The 27,721-nt window shown below is 31.5% G+C and overlaps 1 protein-coding gene across 6 annotated transcripts in view; it reads right to left on the bottom strand.

Annotated features, from left to right (window-relative positions):
* Positions 1–27,721, bottom strand: part of LOC119661937 (piezo-type mechanosensitive ion channel component) — an 89,203-nt gene that overhangs the window by 32,604 nt on the left and 28,878 nt on the right. For all 6 annotated transcript variants that reach the window (XM_038071450.1, XM_038071453.1, XM_038071454.1 and 3 more), the window contains 6 exons: positions 26,761–26,940; positions 3,880–4,143; positions 1,554–1,824; positions 1,254–1,450; positions 768–894; positions 419–707 (listed from right to left, as the gene is read on the bottom strand). In XM_038071450.1, the coding sequence (XP_037927378.1) occupies positions 419–707; positions 768–894; positions 1,254–1,450; positions 1,554–1,824; positions 3,880–3,946 (951 nt within the window). In that variant the 5' untranslated portion in view covers positions 3,947–4,143; positions 26,761–26,940. The remainder of the gene's footprint in view (positions 1–418; positions 708–767; positions 895–1,253; positions 1,451–1,553; positions 1,825–3,879; positions 4,144–26,760; positions 26,941–27,721) is intronic.

Genomic DNA, 27,721 nt, shown 5'->3' with positions numbered 1-27,721 from the left:
TTTTATTGTTATTAGCGCAGCATTAAGCAGCATTCAGTAAAGAAAATAGATAAAAATAGATAAAAATATAACAAAAGAAACAAACAAAGAAGAAAAAAATATATACGTAAGGTTAGCAACAATTCCAGTGTTAGTTTATGAATTTTAAGTCACAATTTTGTACAGTGTACAATAGATATATATTTTATGTGTTTACATAGAATCCTTTAAGAAAGTATTATCCACTATAATAGCGATAGAATGGCTTTAAATACATTTTTAAAGCTTTTATTGCTTTTATTGCTTTGATTAGTAAAACAAAAATTTATATATTCACAAAGATAGATATTGTGCTCCAGTTAAGCTTTTCTTTACACTTTTATATAGAGTGTTACCCTATAATTTATGTATTTTTATTTTTTTTATTAATAATGCTTACCATATTCTTCTTAAGTATATTCCTAGAAGTCAACGCTATTGCATAGTATGAAAAGAACATTACGATAGGATTGATGAAGGACACAATATTCAAATCCAAGTTATATATAATAAAGCGTATATCCTTTTCACAACTTGAAATAATTAAAGGCTCCAAGCCCAATAATCTAGCTAGTAAACTATCTTGTGGTATTGTCTGCTGTAACCATGGCGTCTGATAGCCAACAAAAAGCAGTATGTGCAGTGCCAGCACTACAAGCATCAGCCGCATTAACATCGCGAAACCTCGCCTACAGAATGGATAAAAATTTAAAATTATAATTCGAAATATTATTTTCTAATTGACTTACGATAATAGTGAGCGATATGTTGCCCAATACGTTCCACATATCAGAAATATCAAAAAATAGAAACCACCCGGTACGGATGGGCGTAAAATGGCAGAAAAAAATAATGTGGTCATACAGAAAACAGGTGCTGAAATATATTAATATTTTATATTAATTTATAAATTTTATCAAAATACTAATATAATATCCAATTGAAATTTAAATATCATTAATAAAAAAAATCTATTAAAAATTCAGATCTACATAATTATTAAATAAATGATTTATGTAATGATGGGTTAATTGATCAATAAGAAATAATGAACAAGTTTTCATTGATCCAATTGCGAAACTTTTCAAAAAAGGATACATAAATCTTGATTATCAGCAATCAATTGTAGTCTGTAGTATACTCTATAATATATCTATTCTATAGTATACCTACTATAGAATAGTAAAAAGCATAGTAATAAAAGAAGAGTGATACAAATTTATATAAAAACTTACATATTTGAGTTATTCTCCCTAATCCCTGTTGGATTGTGCTGCTAACTTCTGGATTACCTTCGCTGGGTACTACATCTCCATTTTCTACTAAAGTATGATCGGTTTTAGCAGTTAACTGTTTGATAATAATAAACACAATAATGGATGTTAAAAATACAAGTACTTCCGGTGATAACCACTCAATTATAGCTAGGACTCTATAAATATATTAAATTTTTATGTTTTACATTCTAAGTCGTTGTTCTTATAGAGAAGTCAAAGAATTAAGTACAGTTTAAGTTTTATTTGTATATTACTTACCCTACATTTCGAAAATCTATAAAACCAATATGTCGAAATATTTGTTCAGTCAGTGAACAAGCACCGAAATCATTTTTCAGATCGTGAAATATTATTAATAATTGTAATATCAGATGCGTTAATAATATGATTACAGATATTGTTAATAGTATAAATAAATTGGCATTAATAGGTCTTCTCCGCTTTTTATGTGTGGCTATGGGAACAAATGGCGCTATAAAAAACATTAACATATAAATATAGGAGATTCCGACCGGACGTATAAGCGCAGCTAAAAAAGAGATAATAATAAAATATTTAAAAAAGTTTTTAATAATTCATTAAATTATAATATATTTATTAAATTCCTAATAGAGCTTAGAATAAAAAAAAATTAGTTTGAATAAAATGTTAGAAGTTCAAACGTCTCCGCAAACAAATGCCACTGAAGCTTTGATCTGTGACCAATCTGTGATCTGTGACAGTCCATTCAAGCTCACTTACTCTTAATTAATATTATTCATTGTCTATTCTGAATTGATAGATCGCAATAAAAGAGAATAAATTCAAAAAAAAAAAAGTTGCGAATTGGTTTCTAAGAATTTTTTACATTTCTTACTTATCTGAAATGTATCAGTTCAATCAATAAGTCAATATCGGATGTTATGTACGGTCATTTTGAATTTTTGGTTTTACTATATAACGATAACTATGTTATGGATTGTTCCATAACTATTGTCGGATCTTTGTTTAGACTTATGGAGTGTGTGAATAATTATAAATGTGTAGCTGATTTGTAAACTGTCACATCTGACAACCTTTTCAATAAAAGGCCCTCAAAATTGTTTGTTTCTACTTCCTTACAGCATGTGCTCTAAAACTTCACTTTTTCATTTCGATGCACCTCTCTAACAGTGATTTCCATCTTCAAAGCCTACAATACAATCGTAAATAAAATCCATTTTATTATTTTATAAAATGCTACAAATGTTTTTACCGATGAGGTCGCACTCGATTATATTTGTATTGCATTATTAGATGATCCTCTAAAACCATATTCAGTATTTTAGCGACTAGGTATTTCTGATGTTGACAAAGCTGTTAGGGAACAGAAGATGACCGCAAGTAACCTGAATACAGATTATGCCTTGAAAAAAAGAAGAAAAAGGAAAAAACTTGTTTCATTTGGAATTTCTGTTTCCAGAACAGATTAAGAGCTCTTCTCTAGATTTAGTTCTGGATTTTGTTCAGAAAGCTTTAAAGGGCTTTGTGTAATTAATATTGAAATTGATACAATAGGACTCTTCTGGCTGTAGTACCGGCTGTTGAGCGATTATACTTCAAAAATTTAATAATAAAATAATAACCTGAATGGTTACGATATTGAGGGACACAGGATAAAAAAATCTTTGCGCCTTACATTAAAAAAAGTTGACTCTACAAAGAAATATGGAGAAAAGAAAGAGACAGTAAAAGAATAAAGAAAGAAGATAAAAGAAAAGAAAGAGACAGTGAAAGAATAAAGAAGGAAATTAAAGTGTGTGAAAATGAATGCAATTACTTGCTTACAAAATGACTTAATTTAGATGAAGAACGACAGAGTTTACTCGTATAATCGCCGACCAGATTTACATGCCACACAATATAAAATTTTTACACTTTTTAATCTTAATTGGCTCTTTTTTAACTTTACATAAATGAAACTTTAGAACATATTCCTTATTTGCCATTGAACTATATATATAACTCTATTAAAATGATGTAAACGCCATCAATTCATTTGACCCTAAGGCTGATACACAAAATATTTAATTTTTGAATGCCTTGCATTACTTCATCTGTTTAAGTTTCTACTACAGTGACATCATTTATGCATGGTTATTGTCTCAACATAAAACCAACCCCAAGACTCACATCCAGCACTGATTTCGGTATAATTAGAGAATTATAATTATTAAACCACTGGCTTTCCAATTACTGGGTTAAGTAATTAATTATGCTAACGTTATGTGAACATTTCAAGTTGTGGTGATTTTACTAATTTTGCTAACAGGCGCGTGATTTAAGCTCTTCTCTCTTCTTAAGGAGGACCAAGCACACGCGTTATACTCCGTACGTGATAAAATGGATTTTGATGCTGCTAGTTAGGCAGGCAATAGGCTAATTGCCTAAAAGCATGCAACAATTATTTTTCAAGCACATGACACGTTTGCGAAATCACAGTGTAAATATGCTTTGAAACAATTAAAGTTTGAGCAAATTTAAAACTTATTTGAATAAATTAAACAGAATTAAACAAAAATGTGGTTTGTTTTATTTAAGGGGTAGAAGTAGTAACTCAACTCACCTATGACCAGCACTGCGGGTATCAATATCCGTTGTAGTGAAAAACAGATTGCTGTGACTCTACTCATTTTGTATATATATTTTTTCAAATTATTTTTCTATTAAAATTTTGGTCACGAGCTTCCAGTTGTTGTTGTTGTTGCTGTTGCTGCTGACGTTGTTGTCGGTGTTGCTGCTTCAAATATTAGTTAGGTGTTGTTGTGTTTCTTGTTGCTGCTGCCTTTTTTATTTGTCTTACTTACTAAAATTATGCGTACAAAAAATGCTGAAAATAGAAAAAAAAGAAATGAAAATAAAATAAAAAATTAAAAATTTTGTCACAGTAAATCTATGAAGAAAGTACACAAGGACAGTAATCCTTGTACCAGAATTTTATGACTAGCAACTAAGAAAAGGAAAATCCTTTTCGACAAGGAAAGCTGGTGCATCCGTAACCAAGCATATTCACTGTCGAATTCCGTAAGTGCAAACATGCAATGTTTTCCTGGTCACGTACACAAATTGACAGCTCATTTTGTTTGCTTTACGAGGTTAACGTCGTAAATTAACATAAAATCAGTAAAAAAAGCAAAGACATTTTTTTCCCTTCAGTTCCCTTCAGTTCCCTTCGTTAAAAAATACATTCTGCAACTACTGAACTTGACTAACATTTGATTTGTTCAGTGTATTTTATAACAAAAACAATGGCAGCCGTTGTCTAAGGCAACTTTTTTGGCAGGCTGAAGGCTGAAGGCTGCAGCTACTTCCAAACTCACTTCTGACATTTCGAGAGCACAGCAATTAAATGTACAAGAACCAACCAAAATATTTATCATTTAAAAATATTTTTCATTTTTGGGACGAAAGCCAAACTAAGCAGCGCAAACACGCAGGATTATAAAGGGACTGACGCGATTTGGCTGATTTGAATAAATTTAATAAACTCATTTTTCCATCAGTAACCGAAGATGGGGTGAGAAGGAAAGGATACAGCAAGAACTGCAATTGATGTGATCAGAAATACCATTTGATTAAATTAATCACAAAGGATGGAGACAGAGTAGTAAGTGGATTTCATGATTAACACATCGGCTTTATTGGCTTTAGCTAATTAACCGTCCTACGAAATTTTCGCAGGTTGACACACTGGCAAGGCAACGCCGCTAATGAAACATCCATTCAAATTTTAAAAAGTGACAACTTACGAATAATACCCGTCGAAATTTGAACCTGTCATGCAATTTAAACGATTACCCCTTTAGTTAGAGCTGTGTTATTGGAGCTAATTTTTTTTATTTCCTGACCATTCTTTGATATTGGATTCAAAGCAATTTCGTATCTTGATTTATTATTGTTTTCTGTTGGGAAAGAAGACCGTGACAGCAAAAGCTTGGCTTTATAAGTGCCAATATTATTATTTTAATATTATTAAATAAGAGAGAAATCAACACCATGAAATGTAATTAAACTCCCTTTATGGGCTAAAACTAATATTTTATATTCCACTTCCATAAAAGTGGTAGTATTTGTTGTTTTTTCGGAGTTTGTCATCGTCGGTTGAAATATATTCATTCTTGAGAGTTTTTTGTTTACGCATCAGTGTAGAGAACTACCTCAGGATGCTTTAAGGGGAGGCTTTAGTCCCTCTTCTTCTTTGCAGAAACTATAAAACTTCATTCCAGGCAATTTTTATTTTGCTTACTTAATCACATTGAATTTAAGTTGTAATTCTTAAGTTGTTCTTCTTATCAAATCTCAACAATCCTTATATTGACTTAGCTTATAGGTCCACCTAACCGATCTGGAATTTCATAAAGCAGGTAGTCTTCTTTATTCTCTTTTTCTTTCGGCGTACTAGCAAGAATGTTGCTTTAAGTTTTTTTTCTTTATCTTACCATCAAATGAACATGTCTCGGAACTTATTGACTCCATACTTGATGAGAAGATTTAAACGTTCTTCTGCTCGATTATCAGTCAAGATGACCGTCCTTTGATTTTGGTATTCTGTTTAGGATTAAAATAAGCACATATATCAATTGTGTCTATTTGCATAGGAAATATGATAATGCTTTTGTTTTAGAAATTCCGAGGATTGCAGAGGATTTTCGGGTCTTGTTCCAGACCCAAAGATTCTTGCAGCGTCTTTTTCATCAGTCAGTGAGCCTTCCGTATACTATATTATCACATGTAGGTTTATCTTATATTAGATAAACTTTATTATTCATTTTTTTCAATCACAATCAATTCGAATACATATCGATATCGATAATTCGCATGTAGGTTGATGGTACAGATATGGGTTCTTATAAGAGAAACTCTCTGTGGTTTCGACTTTGGTTGCATTGTGGAAATGTGTAAGCATATAAATACTTTGAAGTGCTGCTGAAATAAATTTTAAAATCCAAATTACTTTACTAAAAGGAACAAAAATTTTGAACAAATCAGGACCAATTTTTTCAACGCTATTTTGACGTGGTTCAAGGCCAAGCAGTTGCAATAAATAAATGAAAATGTGTCATGATAATGGAAACGTGAGAAGAGCGACGCGAAACGCGGAAAAACTTAATGCACTCGAAATGGTTTTAATGTTTATGCAACTCGCAAGACAGCCTAGAGATTGGATTGGGGGAGAAGAATGCTGAATTACGTATGTCAAGTCGACATGTTGCATGGCACTCGCGCTCGTCCTTTTCCAACATAAGCGCAGCCGGAGCCATTCGTTCTGGGTTTGCGCTGAAATTGCAGGTTAAGTGAAAATGTTGACAACTTAATGGCGCGTCTGCAATTTAAGTTGCCGTTTTAAATGAAATGCCCTGCAAAAAACGGGAACAGAATGGCAAAAAGGCTAAACTGAGAAATTATAGAGCAAAAATGTTGAAGTGCATAAAAAACGCATGCATGCAAAATAATAGCGAAAATAAACATAAAGGCTATTAAACGCAGCCAGTCAGTGTCCGTGCTGGTGGGCGGGTGGGTCGTGGGCCGGTGGCAGCGTGGAAACTGCCGCACGGAGCACGCCTGACGATGTTTGCTGATATATGACATTTAAAATGCAGGCGGTACCGGCGACTCCAAAGCCAAACATGTACATAAGGAATGAATGAATTAATAAATAATTGAAAGAATTAAAAAAAATTAGAAAGCGTACCAGATAATGACAAGTAGAAGAAAAGGAGGGCGCATGATACTAGGGCCTTGCACATGTAGTCAGCATTTCGGCCCACTTCAACTTATATCTGCAATTTAATAAATTAAACCTATTGTCAGTAAGGCTGCGACACATACGAAAACGCCTACAGTCGTGGGAGGTGTGCTAAAATTAATAATAGTTGGTGAAATTGCGACTCGTTGGCAATTTTTAATTCTTGGAATTGCTATTGCGTAGTTTAAAGTTTTTTTAAAACTTATGTATTGATTATTATGGACGGACACCTGCATACAAATTTAAAAAATAAAAATAAAACCTATATACAATAGCATAATATACAGTCATATTCATATAACAAATTTCAGTTGCATAAAATGGTTTATTATAAGTTTCTTTTTGTAAATAAGTTCTTAAACTGCTTATTTCGATTTATTATAATAATCGAAATTTGCTTTATATTTAATATTAAAATTTTTATTTTTATAGCAAGAAAGTCATTTTGATCAGTAAATAGATAAAGCACTATTAATTATCCTCTTTTAATTTTAAAAATCAAATTTTAAATTTAGAAATAAAATCATATGACCATACAAGTCCTTCAGATATTGGAAAATACCCATCAACAAATGTTTTGTTTGGAAAAATCTATTGGTTTAATAGTTTGTATTTTTTGCAATTTTGCAATTGCGAGCCCTATATATTGAACACTGTTCAAACTGAAACATAGACTTAAGCAACCACACTAACGTCACAATGTCACACTTAAGTCGCTTTGTTCAAATTAGAAGCTACTGTGCTATAATTAGAAATAAACGCATAAACCACAGCTATACTTAACTAAGAATTACTGTTTTTCTTAATTTGAACACTGTTGTCTATAGAAAATAAAGACACTATTGCTTTTTTTACTTAACTCAATGCTATAAATACTTATTTATTATGCATTTACACTGAATTTAACACAACTCAAATTAAAATTATTACAATAAAAAGCCTTTGTTATGACACAAGTTTTTGTTTAAGATTGTATCTTAGATAATTGAACATTGATTTAGGCATGAACGTTTAATCTGTATTTTGGGAACATTGATCAGAAATGGAATTACTTGAATATTTTTGAGACTGTTGATGAATGTGCATCCACTACCTCACTCTGGAAACTAAAGAATAATCAAAATAAATGGTTGAAAAAGTAAAAGTGTTTTAAAGTACATGAAGACTGTCTTCAATAAATAAACAGTTTGGGGCAAAAAAAAAATCGCTAAATAATTAAGTGATGATTAATCATGAATAGACTTTTAATAACTTTAAACGCAATCCGTAATTTAGAGGAGCTAAAAAATAGTTAAAGAGTTAAACAAACAAAAAAAAAAACATTTAAATAAGTTTCTTTCTATGTCGAAACACAAACTTAAAATTATAAATAAAAATATATTATTTTTATCATTTTTATTGAAATAATTTACTTTAAATACTTTTTCTTCATTCCATTGAGTTCCCAAAGGAACATTGGAACTGTAGCCATGTGGTTACAGATGTCTCTATATGTTTTACGTGATTTCCTGCCAGGATGGCTCAACGGTGCTCTTAACACACGTCCTAATTTAAGCGTCAATCAACGCCCCATTGGAATATCACTCCTTATTCCGCCGGTACCAATGAAAAAAATCATGCAAGTCATAACTTCCACCTTGGTAAGATGCGAGGCCCACCTACTATCTCTGCTACAATTTGGGCTGCAGCACCCGGTTTGAAACGCACATCACGGCGAATGAATGACAAGCAAAACAATCTTCCCGCGTATGTGTGGGTATTAATCACAACCACTTCGAAGCCAACACCAATGGTCAGTACAGCCGAAGCTGTCGGGCCACTGACCCCCGAAGTACCAGATAGCATCATCTCTGGTCAGATGTCGCAAGTTGCCGCCCACAACTCACTACCATTTGCACTTTCTACATTAGTGCCAGACTAGCACTGGGGGATTTTAGTCGCCTCTTACGACAGGCAATCCTAACCGCGGGAGAATTCTTTTCCCCTCTCCGCAGGAAACCATGTAGTTACAGTTGTACCTAACGAAGAGATTCTGTTTAAACGTGAGTTTCGCACCTCCAAATCTATTGTGCGTGCACCTGAAGCAGGTGGATTCGCCGTTTATGTACAGGTACCACTTGGAGACTGAAATTCCATCCGGTTAAGACTCATGTTTTATTTCCAGTAAATAGTTAAAGAAGGGAGCAAAGCCCTGACAATGAGTTATAAGCGCAATGTCAGTTCTGTAAGCTTTGTACGTAGTGACATCTCACTTTTAAAAAGGCCGTTCCTAACCTGGAGAACAGACGCCTCTGCAGCCGCTCATTATGAGTACCGACGCTGCGTTGTGGACTGCACATAACTTCATTACTCCTCATTACCTTCATTACTTCAAATTAATAAATTTTAATTCTTTTAACTGTTGAAACTGTTGAAATTGTGTCAAAATGTAAAAAAAGGTTTGTGAACTCCAGCATAAAATTTCAGAAACATCCCTCGTCTTTTCAACTTGACATACTTTTAATTACAATTGAGAAACAAAAAGTCTATGAAACGTCACTTAACAGCATTAAAAGTCACTGACACGCCTGTTTACTGTTTGCTTTGTAGAGTTGTTGTTGTTGTTGTTGTTGTTATTCTGTGGTTTCGCTTTTTGTTGATATTGCAATGGCTAGGCTATTCTCGCTTAGTGTTTTGCAAGCGTAAAGGATCCGTGGGCGCTTTAGTAAGTGACTTTGAAAGTGAGAATCGAAACGCAACATCAGCAGCAGCAACAACAATAACAACAACAACAGCGACAGCGGCAGCATATCAACAAATCAGCATGAACAAGTAGTAAACAAACAAAGAAACCTGCTGCGCTATTTTCGTGTTGCGCTGGCTGCCATCTGCTGTGCTTTTAGGTGGGGCAGGCAAGTAGGGATGGGCTAATTGTTCTGTGCTTTGTTTTTTTTTCTTTTTTTCTTCTACTGTTTTGTTTTTTATATTTCTTAGCCGTTAAATACAAGACAACAATAAGGCACAGCATGTGCCCTACTTAAGCTTGTATTAAGCTAGGTAAGTGTGAGTGTGTTGGTGTGAGTCTCGAGTCTCGAGAGTAAGTGACACGTTGAGTGAATGAATAATTACAGGAAGTAATTACAACTAAACGGAAACGCTCGACAAATGCAGCAACAATTAAATAATCTTTCTTCTTTAACGAGAGCAAAAAAGTGTAAATATAATTAAAAATTATAAAAAAATAAGTGTTTTATATCAAAGATGTCTATCTTAAGTATTTTATAGATGTGATCTGTAGTAATCTAATAAAAAAAAATCAGATTTGATTTTAAACAGTGAAAATGTTAAAAAGAATACTGACAATAGGTGAGATTAGGTTATACCGGCGATCTCAGGGAGATCCACTTAGGCCTAAAAGACCCATTGTGCTACCGTGTTATTTAAAACCCAAGAGTTAATATCATCTAGAACCTTTGACAAAGTGTTTGATGCTATGCAAACAGAGGTCCTGAAGTTCCGAAAGATCCTTAAAAAAGAAAGTCCCTAAAGTCTTAAAGGCGCCGCGCATATGCCGGAAAGAAGCAAACACCACAACTGCGGCAGATATGGTTGAAAGGGAGATTTAGCCTCCTAGCATGGTTACCTAGAATACAATACTGACAATAACAACTCTTTAAATTCTATATTCCGTATTATTATTATTTTAATTATTATTATTATTTTTACTATTATTATTTATTTATTTTTAATATTTATATATTGTAATATTGAATATTGTAATAATAGCAACAAGTACACCAACAAGTTTGAAAATAGTTTTGCTGTCAGAACTTCCCTCAAGATAAGATTGGAAGGCAGGGTTCATTACAACGCAAAGGAAGAAAGCAATTTAAATTGTTGGGCTAAAAACAGATAACATCATAATAGCCAAAATCTATTCAGCCAACCTAGAAATTAGTAAATCCTACCACCTTTACGACTTTACCTCAATATTTTACTTTGCGCATGAAAGGAAGTGTATATTCTAACTGATAGTCAGGTAGTTATTAAAGCTATTTCAACAGTCTGCATTTCCTCTAGAATAGTTCCAAATTGTAGAAGACGTTTTAACGTACCAAGCAGCATTTCCAAGGCAATTCTAGTTTGAGCTCCAATACCTAACACTGCCACAGCCGAAGGTTGATTTGTGACAATTTTTTGAGACAGGTAAATACTCCTGTATTTAAAGAGTGGGTTCATACTTTCTTAGTAGTCAAGAGCTGTCAAGAGCTGCATGGTCTCTTCATTCCAAATGTAGAACCATCGACTTTGGACACCAAATTAAATCGGAAATATCTAGATTAATATCTGTCATAAGAGGACACTGTACTATAAGACGTCATAAAGTTACACTCGGTCTGTAGTACATGTTTACCGACGTTAGAAGAAAAGGCATCAGAGCACCTGCCATGTTTATATCCAGCTTTGTCCAGAACCAGACTTAAGGTATTGGGCGCTCCATTCTTTAACACATATAACGATATTTTTAACATTTGTATTTGCCAAATACTTGCGAACTACTACTTATAGTAGAAGTAGTATTTATAATCAATGCATATCAATACTTAGAACAGAAAGAAAGTAAGTTGCAAGTAAAATATTTTTACTATAACTGTTTTTTTCATCCAAAACTTTAAAAGCGATTTTTTATCATACAGAGAATGCATATATATTCTTCTTTAACATGATCAAACCAATTAATTAATCAATATTCTTTTGCTTAATTATATTTCTGTTTCCCGGCATGTAAGATAGTCTCCAAATTATCCAATATGACTGGACTTTATGAGTCCAGGTAGCTCTGCACATACCCCGGTGTAGAGCATAGCCGTCACTATTTTTGCAGTATTGCTACTTAGCGATATATTGTGGGCATGGCTTTGTAATCAATATTTGGTTATGAAGGTATGACAGTGACAAATCTCTGAGAGATTTGAGAGACTGTAGGTTTGAGTACAAAAATAAATAGAAGACTTTTTCCAATTAACCTTTACTCAAAAAGTCTTCTCCATCCTTTTCGTGTAGCATCACAAATTCGTGTTGATTAGGAAAAGATGACGTGAAATTGAATTTGGATAAAAGGTTTTTAAAAGTGATCAGGAAGATGCCATAAATAAAATGTGTTTGATAAGAAATGCACAATTGCAGAAGCAGTTCAACGTATCACATACGTGACTCCATCCGTTACTTTGCACTCATGTCCTCTTACGCGCAGTGGCGTAAATTGCACACGTACTCACATGTCAAAAAAATGTTTACAAAAATTGTACTAAACCCGTATTTAAAATTGAACTTTAACTTGAAACAAGCAAAAAAAAAAGAAACTGAGCACATTTGGTTTATTAAAAACGTCATTTGCACACGCACTTCTTGGATTCAAATTAGCGAATAAACGTGAACTACACTCCACGCCGCGCTTGTACATCCATGAATGCCATTTGGCATTACTCCGTTTGGCATTACAATTTTTTCCATTATCTTACATCCTTTGCATTACATTTCTCAACGCCAAAAAGGACAACTCACCATTTACACGCGCTTACGCATACGCACACGCCTCTTCAACGAACCATAAAAGGCGTTCAAAGCAACAAAAGCCTCAACACCGAATGGTGAATTCGTGTAATTGTGTATTTGCGCTATCGTGTAACTGTGTCTTCAGCACTCAATTACACAAACGCGTTTTAGCACTATTAAATTAGTAAGTGGCATTTTTCATAGCATAATGTTGAATTGAAATTGAAATTGCCATAAAACGTAACTATTCCGAGCTGGGTATTCCAATGTCGGAGTATATGTGTCTATCTGTACGTATTCTGGCATTCTGGTATTCTGGTGTGCATAAACAGGTACCTGGAGTAGATAATGAATTAAAATTGCTATGAGTATTATGAGTATTTGAAGTGTGAAGAGCGATGAACGCGTGCATGACTGTGACGAGTTCACGCTCGAGGATGGCAATCCTAGAAGAAATATTAATAATTATTATGATTATCGTCATATTGTAGTATATTAACAATTTCAGCCACAGCAATAAAATTTACGAGACGATCCTTAAAAATGCGGTCACGAAAATGTTATTTTCATAAATGACTAAAATTATGACATTACTTCAATGATATGAGCATAAAAACTAGAAAAAAAAGAACAAATAACATTTAAAAAAAATAATTATTTTCCTTAAAGGTTTTTCTAAAAGAAATAAACTAGTTTATAATTTAAACTGGATGTTAGTCTATATGAAAACCATTACAGAGTAACATATTTTTAGAGCATCTGAAAATATTTCTATTACTTTAAAGAAACATCTTCTTGCTTCTCGAGCAAGTTACGTTCTCGCAGTCAGTCTAAGCTTAGAAGAATCTCTTAGGGTTATTAAATAACGTATCGGTTTTCTATAAAATAATCTTATACACACTGAGTAGATATAAAATGGACTAATAAAATTAGTCCATTTCTGTGCCTCATATACATTTTGTCGTGGTGTTTTATTAGATAGCATCGATGGCATAAGTCATTTAAGTCATAACTTATTGAGTTTCATCAAAAGTTTTTAATACTTGTATTGCAGCTGGTGGTTAAGTAGTTATATACTTAGATTATATGATACTTTGATCTTACAAAATAAAATATTACTGATTTCCAAAGAAGTAAAGTCAAGTAAGAAAGTAAAAGCTAAACACCCATTTATAAATAACATGTAAGGGTTAAGTGCAGTTTTTATGATACTTTTTTCTTGTTTGAATAAATTTTTAATTAATATTACTAACTGTGTAAGTACAAAGGATACTAAAAATAAATTTATTTCAAATTTATTTTACAAAAATCAAAAAATTTCAAAAGCTACTAAAAATATGAACTCAATGAAAAAATGCACATGTACTGCACTTGAGCACAATATCTGCGTTTAACCCAAATACAAAATATTTTGAAAATATACGCTTTGTTTATTTAGAAAACAAGAAATGTGAATATTTAATAAATATTTAAAATTAAATTTTTTTAAAAATTTTTTTTAAATATACTGAATAAAAAGCGATTTTTAATCAAAAACAATTGTGCAAATGTGAAACTGTGAAAAAAGATATTTATGACTGCAATATTATTAAAAAATTGTATACATAATAACAGTAGCAAGAGAAATTTTAAAGAGCAAACATGGATTTAATATATTAAAAATATATATACAAAAAAAACATTTGAAAACATGGCGTTAAACATGAAAAATGGTTTGTTGGGTCCAACGCTGCGTATGAGTATTTTTTTAGTGGGAAAATTATTAACGCAGATCGCGTGTAGTTAAAACTTTTTCACAAAAATTTTCATTTACATTATTTCATTATTTGCTAAATAATACTTTATGGTATAAAACTCAATTAAATATTACAACACATATTTTTTCACCAAAATGCAATAAAAACGCCTTTAAATTGGCGAGCAATAAAAGTGCATTGGAGCAAATCAGAAGCAGTTTTTGAGTTATTTAAAGTACATATGGAGGGGCCAATGGTTGTTAATGCTACAAGAATGTACAAAACTACAGGATGTATCTCGGAAAACTCGCCATAAACTGTTGCGTGCGACGCCATAAACTTCTCCTAGACCATTTTATGTCCGCCCCAGAAGTTAAACGGGCACAAATTAATGACGTATTGAAGGTAATTGAATCGAGCACGCACTGACCAAACAAACCAAGAACTCTACAGCTCAACAGCTCAACAGCTCAACATTTCAACAATCCAACAATCTAACAATCCAACAAACAAATGAATAATTCGTTGTATGTTTTAAATACAAAATATAATGAACATGAAAAAGATATAAAATTGTCGTAATATTTATTTAAAGTACAAAAACAAAATAGTCATAAAAAACAGGGATGAGCACATTAACATGAAAAATGGCGGTAATGACCACAAACGAAGAATAAAATGAACTAAGGGAATTGCAGTTGTTGAGTTACTTGTTGAAGGAAGTTTGCTGGCAAATATCTTACAGATACTTTAAGAAAAAAGTTAAGAAGATAACGCAAAAAAAAAAAAAACTAAAATTAGATAGGAAAATTCTCTTAAGAGGATTATTAAATGAAAAATTTATATAAAATCTTAAGTTCCGTAAATCGTTGACTCTAAAGGAAACATTTTTCTATAGTAATTTCTAACGACCAACAAATTAAAGTGCAAAAAAACAGAAATGCAAGTTTTCTTTAAAAAAAATGAAAGAAAACAAATTAAATAGATTTTTGATGCAAATATATACCTATATGAATAAGACTTGAAGTAAACAAAAATTAACGAGAACTATATATTTCTATTTGTAATGTTAATTCCTGTCCTTATAAAAAAGTAGTCTCTCGTAGGTTCAAGTTTGAGAAACATCTTTGAACCGTCGGATTAAGATTGTCTTCAGTTCATCACCGATTTCATTTTAATCTCATTCAACAACGTTTTATTTGTCGAAAAACGTTGTACCTTAATTACTTTATAATTATGAATAAATTATGAATAATCATAAAAAATTAACTTCGGCGCTCGACTATCGGTACAAACTTTGCCACCATTAATTTCGTGTCCAATGCATTTATAAAAATCGATTGGAATGTATCGTAATAATTAATATTTCTTCAGCAACTGCTCTAATTGTACTTCTGCTATTATAGACCATATTCAATTTAATTTTTTGATTTTTTGTGCCCTGGACCATGAATCATCTTCAATGTTTTTTCATTTCCACCATCCATTAAAGAATGGGTCTGACATAGCATTGTTACCCAATACCTTTCTTTTTCAATATGTCATTGCTTTGCATCACTCAATCACATTTCTCTGATCTGACATTTTGGCATGTAAAAAGTCACCAAACATTTACCTTGCTTATGTGCTCAGCAGCGTTACTCATAATCACAGCTATAATCATAAAGCGATATACCATATTGCTCTTTCATTTGGCAAACACAAACTAAGTATCGTAATTGATTTATAGGTCACATCCAAACGCATCCAATAGTGCAACCAATATAGAAAAAAATACTTGGTTCGCTAAATAAGGTCTAGGGTCGGCAATTTCGAAATTCTCGTTACTTTTTGTTATCATCCAGTATGTCGAAAAAAATATTAAGATGGCATTATAAACAAATAATCCGAATATGATGACAAAACACATATATAGAAACGACATACGTTTTTGTGATGTGCTCCTCTTAAACTTCCAAAGTACTGCTATATTATTTATCTTTTCATATATAATTCAACATCTTTTAATCGGGTTATTGTGTTTTTCATACATATAGTAATAATATAGTTGAACCAAGCAATTTCGCAACATCTGCATAAACTCGCATGGTGCAATTTAAAGTGTCCGATATGAAGACGTACAAGTTTCTTAAACAATTGAAATATTAAAAAAGTTTCTGAAATTGAAAATCCATATTTCAGTTCAACGAAGTGAAATAATAAAATTTTTACAATGATTTCGCACCGTGTACGAGTATATCATAGTTAAGCAACAATAATTAAGGTCCAATTAAGTACAAATAAAATTACAGCATAAATATTTAATAAGCAACACAGTAGGGTGTCTATTAGCTCAATGGAATGTGTGTAGCGAAATGCCAAAAGGATTAGACACTTCAAAGAGGGATATCAGCGCTAAAAGTAATTAAAACTTTTACTTGAACATAAAGGCAGATAGAAGACATGAAAGGATTTAAAAAGTAACCTCTGTAGTTGGTCTGCCCAAGTAGACAAAGAACTCTAGGTGAAACGCAAAGGTTTCGCGTAGGCGACTTATAGACATTTTAAATATGTTGTATGGGTTCAGGTAAATTCGTGCTACATAATAAAACACTTCATATTAATTGATAAATAGTATTAAAAAAATTTCAATCTATTAAACGTTGTTAAAATAAATTTATCTATTAGAAAAGAAAAGCCATTAGGTTCCAGGCTCCAAAATTATAAATCCATTGTTGGATTTGTAGAGTTAAATTATTTTTCTGATTATTGTTATTGAATGCAAAATTTAATTAAAGCACACGTATATTAAAGTTGACCAGTGGCTTTTTTATAAACTATTCCACACAATTTTCTCCATATGATAGATCTTCTCATATTACATTTCTACAGCACTTCTTGTAGAAGCAATAATCATTTTTTTGTGTACCGAAAAATTGTTATTTATTAATATAATATTTAATAAGAAAATTTGCATTCAAATCCATCTTGTTTATACTCAATGAGAATTATAGTTAACTTCCAAGCAGCATTTGCAATAGCGAAAACCGAACTATACTACAAGTGCACGTATATAATAATTTTTAATTAATTTAAAATTATTTTAAACCGCATTTTAAAGTTGTGTTTATTATTAAGGAAATAAAACACTAGAAATATCCTTAGGGGGATGCATACAGATCATGTTAGATATAATAAAAGAACATTTATATTAAAATCAATAACTGACTTTATTCTTCTACTGCTTGTTGTTATATGCACTCAACTGTTTATACTAAATGAGAATTATAATTAGCTTCCAAGTAACATTTACAATACAACCAAATTATACTGGCGGATATATGTATAGTTTTTTCATAACAAATGTTACAAAAATAAATGAAAAGCATTTTATTTATATTTAAATTATTATTATTTATAGTTATATATAATTTTTACAAAATAAAAACAGTAGAAATATTCTCAGCTACGTGAGTATTAAGTCCTTGTATCATTTATTCAAAACACATATATATTAAAATGAATAATTGACTTCATTTAGTCTTTGTTCTTATATACACTTAACTGTTTATACTTAATGAGAATTATATTTAGATTAGAAGTAATATTTGCTAGCAATTGTTTCCACATATATTGTATCATATTACATTTGCACTACTTTTTGTAGAAAAAAAAGGTGATTTTAAGTACCAAAAATATTTATTTAGTCTAATTTCAAATATATTACAAAAATAATTAAAAATTATTAAAAGAAAAACATTTTATGTAAATCACGTAATGTAGCTGAAAATCATGCGTTGGCGTTAGTGGCATTTGGCATTTCTAAAAATTTTAGTCCGTATCCATGCTATTAGCAGCAATGCTAAAATTTTCAGTGCATTAAGTGGAGCGTAATCAAGTGCACGTACACCTCTGAAGCATGCCACTGCCTCTATTTTAGCAAAATGTGCTTAAATATTTCATTCGGCATTTTAATAGGAAAAGTTTTTAAGATACAAAAGAAACAAGTATAAAGTATCTAACGGAACGTTTGGTTTACACTATTTTCTTAATGAATGAGTGAATGTGCGATTGAGTGATTGAGTATCTAAATGGTTGAAGGGACCATTTAGGGAGAGTGAATAGACTGAAGAGGCTGATAAGAGGATGGAATGAAGAATGATTACGAGAGGGGGGTGTGATATTTAAATTAAAACAAAGAAACTATATTTCGTTGTGTTTACTAATTCTTGTTGTTGTTGTGGCTGGCAATAGTTGCAGCTATAAATTGCAACGAGGGAAATTAATTAAAAACAACAGACACTTCATATTCATTGCTGTGCTTGACTTGAATTGTCACTTTCTCGAATAAACTGAGCTTGCTTGACTGTTACCCTGTTACCCTAGTTGTTTGAACGCCAGCCAGCTTGCCTACCTATCTATCCATCTGTTTTATGTTTTCATTCTCTTGTGCTTTAATCCGTGCAAATATTTACTGCTCCTGACTTAAGTACCACATCATTTATGTGTTTTGCTTATTTACTGTAAACTGTGGCTTTATGACATTTTAAGTTACCGTCACTGTAACAATCTGCGCCTTCGTCTTCGTCTCCGTTTCCGTCTCCGTTTCAGTGTCAGACACAGCGTCAGCATGTTTGTTCCGGACATTATGTGCCGTATTGCCCCACTTAATTTATATTTGCTCGACATTCGTAAATAATCTAATACCGTACGACTCAAAATTAGTTCATAAGCAAGTGTTGCTTGCACATAAGAAATTAATTTCTCTCACTTTATGCATTGTCTGTCCTTCAAAAACTTTTTGGCATCCTGTCTCTGCCATGTTGAGGTCAGTAAAAACATTTTGTATGGATCAGTAAAAAACAACTTTTTATATATGTTAGAGTTTGAAAGAAAATATGTTTGCACTCAGCCTAAAGACTAAAGTTTCACTCGAGATGACAGCCAGTCAAAGCCAACAGCCAAAAGCCAAAAACCAAAAATCGAAAATTCAATTTAAAATTTACTAAATAATTAATTTGCTAAATCTGCAATATTTCAACTTAAACCCAGAAAAAAAACTTTTCCTATCTCATTTATGATAATTTTATGATAGTTCGACGATAATATTTTAAATAGCCCATTGAAAAGATTAGCAAGGCGGCAGGCGTTAATGTTCGTTCTATTCCGGAATAAATATTTTTGGTTTATTTTTTATTACTATTATTATTTTTTTTTTTTTTAGTTTTAATTAATTACTTTTTTGGAATTCAAACTTGTGCGTTCATTGATTTACCCATTCACTCATTCAGCCAATCAGGCATTCATTTTGCTGTGAGCGCTTCAATCAGCTGCAGCCTGACGCATGATTGATGGCTAAACAATTTATGGATTTAGATCTTATATAACAAAAACAATTTATTATACAACATTTTCATTTTCAGAATACCGCCCCTCCGCCTACCTTCACCACCCATCATCTACAAACTCGCTAATTAGCATTTGTATGGCAGATATGCCAGTATTTCTGTATTTATTTTTGGTAATAATTTTAGTCTTACCCGATATTTTCATGGAAAATACTAACATTTTGTTGTTGTTGTTGTTATTATTATTATTATTACTATTTAATATTTTATGCGTTAATATTGTAACGATTTATGGCCATTAATATTGTCATTGCTCTCGCTACCACATACATAAATGTACAATATATACAATATAAACACACTCCTCTCCTTCCTTACCTACACTCGTCGTATGACTACTATCGTTTAATAGTGAATATGGCACAAATATTTATAAATACTTAACACCCAAAGTGTAGCCGTGAATATTTACACATATGTATTATGAGTAATTCCAATTTAATAGCACTTAATTGATGACTTTAAATACGATAATGTGATTACAATAACTATAACAACAACAACACCAACAACAACAACAACATTATAACAATATAATGAAAGTAAAAACAATAGAAATAATAACAACAAAGGCTATAGATATAGCAAAAGGGCAAACAAGAGGCATAAACATATTGATATGAATACAGTAAGAATAAACAAAATTAAATAATGCTCTGATCAGAATACGAAACTACAATAACAACAACAACAACAACATATAACTTATATATATAATAATAAACTATTAAATAATAAAAATATTTATAATTTACGCATATTATATATAAATCTGTGTATGCCTAGATAAACAAAAAAAGTAGCAACTAGTAAACTAATGACATAAATGTCAGAATAAGAAAAAAAAAGCAAAATACCGTGTGCGGCGGGAAGGAGGAGAATTCATACACATTGATCACAATCCAGTGGTCCCGAAAGTGAGTGGCTGACTTGCACAAACTAAACTCCTTTTTCACATTTCTAGAAACCTAACCCTACCTAACACGAGACTATGTTAATATTACTTCGGACTAGGATCTCTATTAGTCATTTAAGACTCTTACCGGTATAAACTGCATTCAGATCCCGCTACTAGATCTGGTGCTATGCTTATACTCTGCCTTGACGTCAAAAGTTTGATATGGATAACTACTTACCATACGATTTAATACAATCAGTGAGTACCAACTTGCATTTATCAAATATATTATAACATCCAAAATGTGTATTTGGAGGTTTTCTGAAGAAGCACAACTAATGCAAATGCAAATACGATGTACAAGAAAAAAAAAAACAAATTTGTAACAATAACAACGCCATCTTATGTGTAATAGAAGTTCGAAGTTAGAAGTTTCTTTCAAATATGAAACAAAAAATATTCATTTAATAAACAAAATTTATTTCATGGCTTTCAAAGCAGTTCCCTTCTGCAGCGATACCCATGCGCCAACGGATAATTCAATTCTCCATTTACTTTTTATAGGTAAATTTCAAAATAACCTCGAGTTCTTTCCATTTTCAAAACTTGGTTCTAGTAATTACGATAATAATGGTTATCTATATGATGGTGATGATGATAAATAACAATAGAAACTCGATTCGTAAAAGATGCGGCTCATTATAATACAGGTCATTTCTAATACCATAATTATGGAACACGCTAGCTATTTTATGCAACTTTAGGTCAAGATACTTCTATTCTTATTTGTCGTTTAATGTAAAGCAGATAACAAAAATAAAATAAGTTTCATAAATCGAAATTTTAAATTTGTTGTAGTTTTAAATCGATAGAGTGTAAGGATGTTAATATGAATAGCGTTGCAGTAATACAGTTCTTACTGTATATAGGAATAGAAATAAACGGGGTACTAGCTCCCAACGGAACGGAGCACTGCAACCATGATTGCTGTTTTTTGCTGCAACCGACCTTAACCGAACAGAAGAAATTCAACCTTCCGAATGAAAACCAGAATGTCGGCCGTTGAGAACTTCCTAATGTCAGAAGGCGAGAGTAGTTATCGACCCAGTGACCTTCTACTGGCTCAGATCAAGGCTAGGCAGTCACAGATAATGTGACTAGAAGTCTCATCTGCTTCTAAGCAGAGTCGACAATCTATCTCTTCGAACAGACCCATTTTGTTAAGGTGATAACGCATTCCTTGGTGACCCATTAAATATTCCACCAGCAACCTCAACTCTGTAACTCTGTTCTGCTGAAGAAGGATACCTTACCATGACTGTAGCGATGAACCAGCTGTACATTTACAGTATTGAAAAACAATAACAGCTAAAATAACAGTATCAGCAGAGATGCTCTACCATAGCAATACAACAAGTACAGAAACTTATAATAAACCAAAGCCAACTTGTAAATAATCAAATTTAATGCTTTTCCTATCATTTGTTAATAACAAAAAATAAAAATAAAAACAAAATGTGTACCAGTAAGAAGTAGAAGGCTGTGCGAAGCAATAACAAAACTAAACTAATGGCAATAACAACACCATATAAAAGACAACAAATAAACTAAACCAACAACAACAACACACTTCAAGAACTACGACAAAAGTAACCCAATCACAACAAAAACACTAAAGGCAGCACAAAAACTAAGCCAACCGAAACAAAAACACACTGCAAAACTAATAATAAAGTTAAGCCAATTACAACAACGCTTTAAAACACAAAACAACAAAAAAACTAAACCAACAACAACAAATAAACTAAGCGAACACTAATAACTAAACTTAGCGTACACTAATAACTAAACTTAGCGTACACTAATAACTAAACTAAGCGTACACTAATAACTAAACTAAGCGAACACTAATAACTAAACTAAGCGTACACTAATAACTAAACTAAGCGAACACTAACACTTAAACGATAATAGCAACAATATTAATTTTTAAAACATAAGGAATTGGCAGGATGCCCCATGAAGTTGAGTAAATCCTTAGAGAGCATCGGCTGTGCTTTAAAACCAATAAATATTTACCTTCAAATCGAACTTAATGTGAAAAAGTTAAAAGTTAAGACTTCAAAGAAAAGACAAGACTGGAACTATTAGTGTGTAAATTCGAAAATAAAATTAAATTTAAATTACTGAACAATCAGTGCATATCGTCTGCTGAATAACAACATCGACAGTAATAGTATAACTAAAATAATAAAATAATAATTACAAATAGAATAGCATTGAAATTTAACAAATAAAAATAAAAATATAATTAATTAATTAATTTAATTATTCTACAGCTGGTTTAAGATTTCGTTCTAATATAAATATATCACAGCAAATTAACAAAACTCCAGAAAAATGTGCGAACATAAAAGTTAAGGAGCGCTGACTGTGAGCTTTAAATTTGGCAGGGCACGAGTTCGATTCCTAGTACTTGCAGTCTCAAAAAATTGGTCATGAATAATTAAATACAAGAATTATTTTCAAGATCACTGATGATGGGTATTTGGCAATACTCGTAACAGCTGTATGGTCAGCCAAAAATTTAATTAATTAAAAAATAATAATAAATTTATTGTTGTTATATACTGTTCTAAAAACCTCTTTGGAAAATAATGATTAAACAAATAATGTCTCGAAGTGGATTAGAAAAGTTAAACACTTCAATTAATTCAGCTTTAACTTTAAACTAGAATACACGTAGTGAAGTTGTGACCGAGTTTTCACTTTTTTAAAGTTCGCCATAAAATCACTTTTGAATCCGAATGCGCTATCATTTTAAGATTTTAAGATAGCGCATTCAAAATTCGTATTGGGCTGAATTTTCAATCAAACCAAATTCGGCAGAAAATCGTTTTTGAACACAAAAGTTCAAGTTCAAGACAACACAGCCGGAACTTCAGTTGACTACCATAAACATTAAAAGAGTAAAATTAAAATAAATTTAGTAAAAAAAACCAAAAACACTGAAAACGGTGAAAACTCTATAGAGCTATGACTTATAAAAAACAAACAAAAAAATACAATACAAACAACAACAACAAGCTAAAACAAAACAACAACAATTCCAAGTGCAACAACAAAACGCATTCCGCAGCATTGAAAAATCAAGTGCATACCTTGCTGTCAATGTAACAGCTCAGATTTGGGATTGAAATAAACGAACAAAGCCATGATGAAGTCGTTTTCGGATCTCTCCAACTGAATGAAGCCTATAAATTCAATTCTACTCAGTTGGGGTGTAAGTCTGACTTAGCCTCACATCTTCGGTTCAGCAGTTCCTCACTATGACAGATGTTTGACTGTGAAACCACTTTTCGCTTGTTATCGACTCTTGATGGATAGATAGATAATACTATTCCATTATTATTCTATTTACTATTCTATTTAAAATAATGTGTATTGTATGAAATGTACGTTGCGTTAGGTTAAAATCCCATAACGGGTTGTTTCGTCAATTAGTAAATATATTGTATGAAAAATGAAAACTGGGAACTACCAATTACTCTGCGGTTGAAAAAGATAAAAAATGATTGCTTAAGGGAGCGACATTTCCGTGTATTGAAGAGTTAATACTATTTTTTAGATGCATTTTCTTTAATAAGATTTCTGAGCATGAATCGATGAAATTAGGTCGGCTTCACATAACCACACCTCATATTTTTTAGTGATTGCAGAAACTCATATGATTACTTAATAGTCTTGTATTTTCAATAGAATTTAAATATGCAATTCAGTTCAACAATAAAGTGTAAATGAATAATTATGAAATGGCGCTTAAACAATAATTTTATAATTTAATTTCTACTAATAACGCAAGGGCGTCATTAAAAAGTGCTACAATAAAGCAATTCAGCAAATAATGCAATAGTATCGCTTCACGAGCAAGTTTTTGCCAGTAATCTAACAACATATATTATTTATTATATCCCTGTTTATACTCGTATTTTATATTCGGCATTATTACACACCCATTCGATGGTTTCTCGCATCGCTCAGCTGTCTGATTCGAGGTAATCAATAAAGGGGTTATTGCTGTCTTGGTTTTGCTTTAGAAGCATTGTTATATATATATTTAGTTTGAGATTTGTTCTTTTAGAATATAGTTCGTTAAACAACCGCTGAATGAAGCAAAACTGACGAAGCAGCGAATTTTCTTCAGTGTTAAGGTCGGTTATTTACTTGATTAATCGGTCGATCAAAAAAGGCTTTATTAGGGTATGTAGTAGTGAGATGGGGAAATTAACTGTCCAGAATGCGTTTTTTTTTTTGAAAATGTCGAAGATAAGCTACAAGCCATTAAATATGATCGCTATGGCTACATTATTATCAATTTCTTTAGTATAAACTTGAAGATAGATAGTTCCAATAGAACGGTGTCATAATATACGTAATACGTAATATTTCGGCTTTGTTTTTGTGGCCTAATAAATTTTTTACATGTGTGATTTCAGGTTTATTCGTACAAACGATCAGGTTTATACGTACAATCTTAAAGTTCTAACGCTTTGAAAACGAATATCATCCATTCACTACCTTAAAAAGATCCAATCCAGATCGCAGGTCATCTCATAGAGGAAACTGTAATAATGTTTTATTTTAAACTTAATAGTAAAGCCCAAGCAATAAACAGATAAACAGATATGAGATTAAAATCTCATATCACAAAATAGATAGATAACCTTCTGTACATTATTAGAGTGAATTTTTTTATTTATAATTTTTATTATTATTATTTAACATAGTACTCTAAAATTTTTTTGTACATCTTTCGGCCATGTTCTGCTGATTTACCAGCTGAGCTGCTGAGCCCATGGCCAAAATATTTAAAATATCAATTTAGTCACCAAATCAAATATTGCCATTAAAAATCATGAAATATATGTTTTCCATTTTTTTATTAATAAATTTATGCAAATATTTATAATTATTTGGCTGGTAATACATTCTACGTTGAGTTATTACCCACTTCCACAAATCTACGGCATTTGAATGGCGAGGCAGACGATATGGATATGTGCGAAGAAGAAAAAATAATGTGTTCACTTGTTAGCACATAATTTATTTTATTTTGTTATATTTCATTTCATTTCATTTAATTTGTTTTTTCTAACTCGGTTTCAACAAACTATGACGTAATTTTAAGTTCAACTTAAGCGATAATATACGAAACGCATACCATCGAAAATTGATGTATCTCCAACGAGTACATGTATGCGTACATATTATTATATAAAAAACACGATCAAAAATGTATAAAATAAATATTTCATATATATATGAAATATGTGTATATATGTATGTATATATGTGCATATATGCACACTTGCAAACATTTGCTTAATACTAAAGCAAGAAATCATTTCTATTTACAAAGTGAAAAACTCTAGAGAACAAACGAAAGCCTCAGAGCCGCGGGCAAGCCACATAAAATATGCGCTGTGTATATGCCATGTATATGAGAACTCATATGTATGTACGATATTCAAATGTATCTATATAGGTACATGAGTAAGCAGTAAGTATATATGTAGCTGAATAACCAAAATAACAGACATTCACCACAAAAAAGAAGAGTTTGTTGATTTGATTGCTTTAGCTTACAAGCAATTCGGATATTAGACAAAATTTTAACGTGGTTTAGATGGCAGAGGAAATTCGATATCAGGAACGTTTCAATATGAAACTTTGAGATACTTTTCTTGTCAGCTTAGATTTTGAAATAAGGAAAATATTAAAAATTACCTCAAAATGAACTATGTTTATTCAACTGGTTCTCAACAAATAGCCATTTACCAGTAGAGAGAGCGGCTACTCTGGTACCATAGAGGTATAGTCAGTTAGTAGAGCAGTTCCTCTATTAAGGATTGCGTTTAATTAATTTGAGATTTGAAATAACCATCACATCACGTTTAATAAATGAACAGGTACTATTTTACTGCATTGGAAGAATGGTGTGAGTAATGGTGTGATTCCAAGAAATTTTGTAATATATTTGAAACTTGAAAACTGTCATAGAATTTCAGAAGAAATTTATTTTGTGTTAAGTGACCAATCTATTTTATTTTAGCATATATTTTAAATAAACTTTTCAAACACTTACTTTCTTATAGTTATTAAGCAGCTGCAATAGTTGAAGTCGCTAGTTTAATTTCAGCGGGAACTAGTTTCTTTCTTAAATCTTAAATAACAACTTGTACGCTTCTCACGTCCTTAAAATGAAATACGTAGTCATTATTAGATGTTTGTGGATTTGAACTTAGCTTAGGTTTATCAAAGTTTCCTGAAAAGGCAAAAATAAATTATTACTATTAAATGTTAAAGTCAAATTTGAAGTATTTAAGGTTTACAGATACTTATTATTTATATTTTTATATTCGTTATTTAAAAGTAAAATATATATTTGATATATTATCTTGATTAAGATAATAGAGTAAGTTCTTTAAGATAAGTGATTCAATTATACTTTTTCCTATTTTCCCATCTTCTTCTTAATTCTTCATGCTATATATTCACAATTTTATAGATCAACACAATACCTTCTTAAGTACATTTGTAATGAACTTCATTAACCCAAACATACATTACTCAACTATCTTTCGAATCAATTATCTAATCGGAAAAAATTAAAAATCATCTTTCACACGGGCCCAAATTGTACAATAATTGCTTGTGCCAACTAGATGATGGAAACGCACTGAGTAAGAGTTCATACTCCAACCTCAGATGACAACACAACGCGGAACTAACAACTTATAATCCATGAAATAAAATTACCGTACGCGTTCTACTACGCATACTTTTTACACACACTTTATAGGGCTATTTATTTTATGCTTTTAATTTGGTAGCACTGTTTCAGTGACATGTATCAAATAAAGCACATATTCAATAGTTTCATGTTTGTTATTTTATAATATGAATCGTTCAACAACCGCTGAACATGTGAACATTTTAAAAATGTATCATTATCTGCGTGGATCGATCAAAAAAACATTGTCTCATCTAGAATAGTACGAGAATGAAAATTCACAAGTAAATATTAAAAACCATTGTACCCATAA

This window comes from Teleopsis dalmanni, chromosome X (assembly GCF_002237135.1).
Source record: "Teleopsis dalmanni isolate 2A chromosome X, ASM223713v2, whole genome shotgun sequence".
NCBI classification, from domain to species: domain Eukaryota; kingdom Metazoa; phylum Arthropoda; class Insecta; order Diptera; family Diopsidae; genus Teleopsis; species Teleopsis dalmanni.
This window is presented reverse-complemented; position numbering and strand designations above follow the sequence as displayed.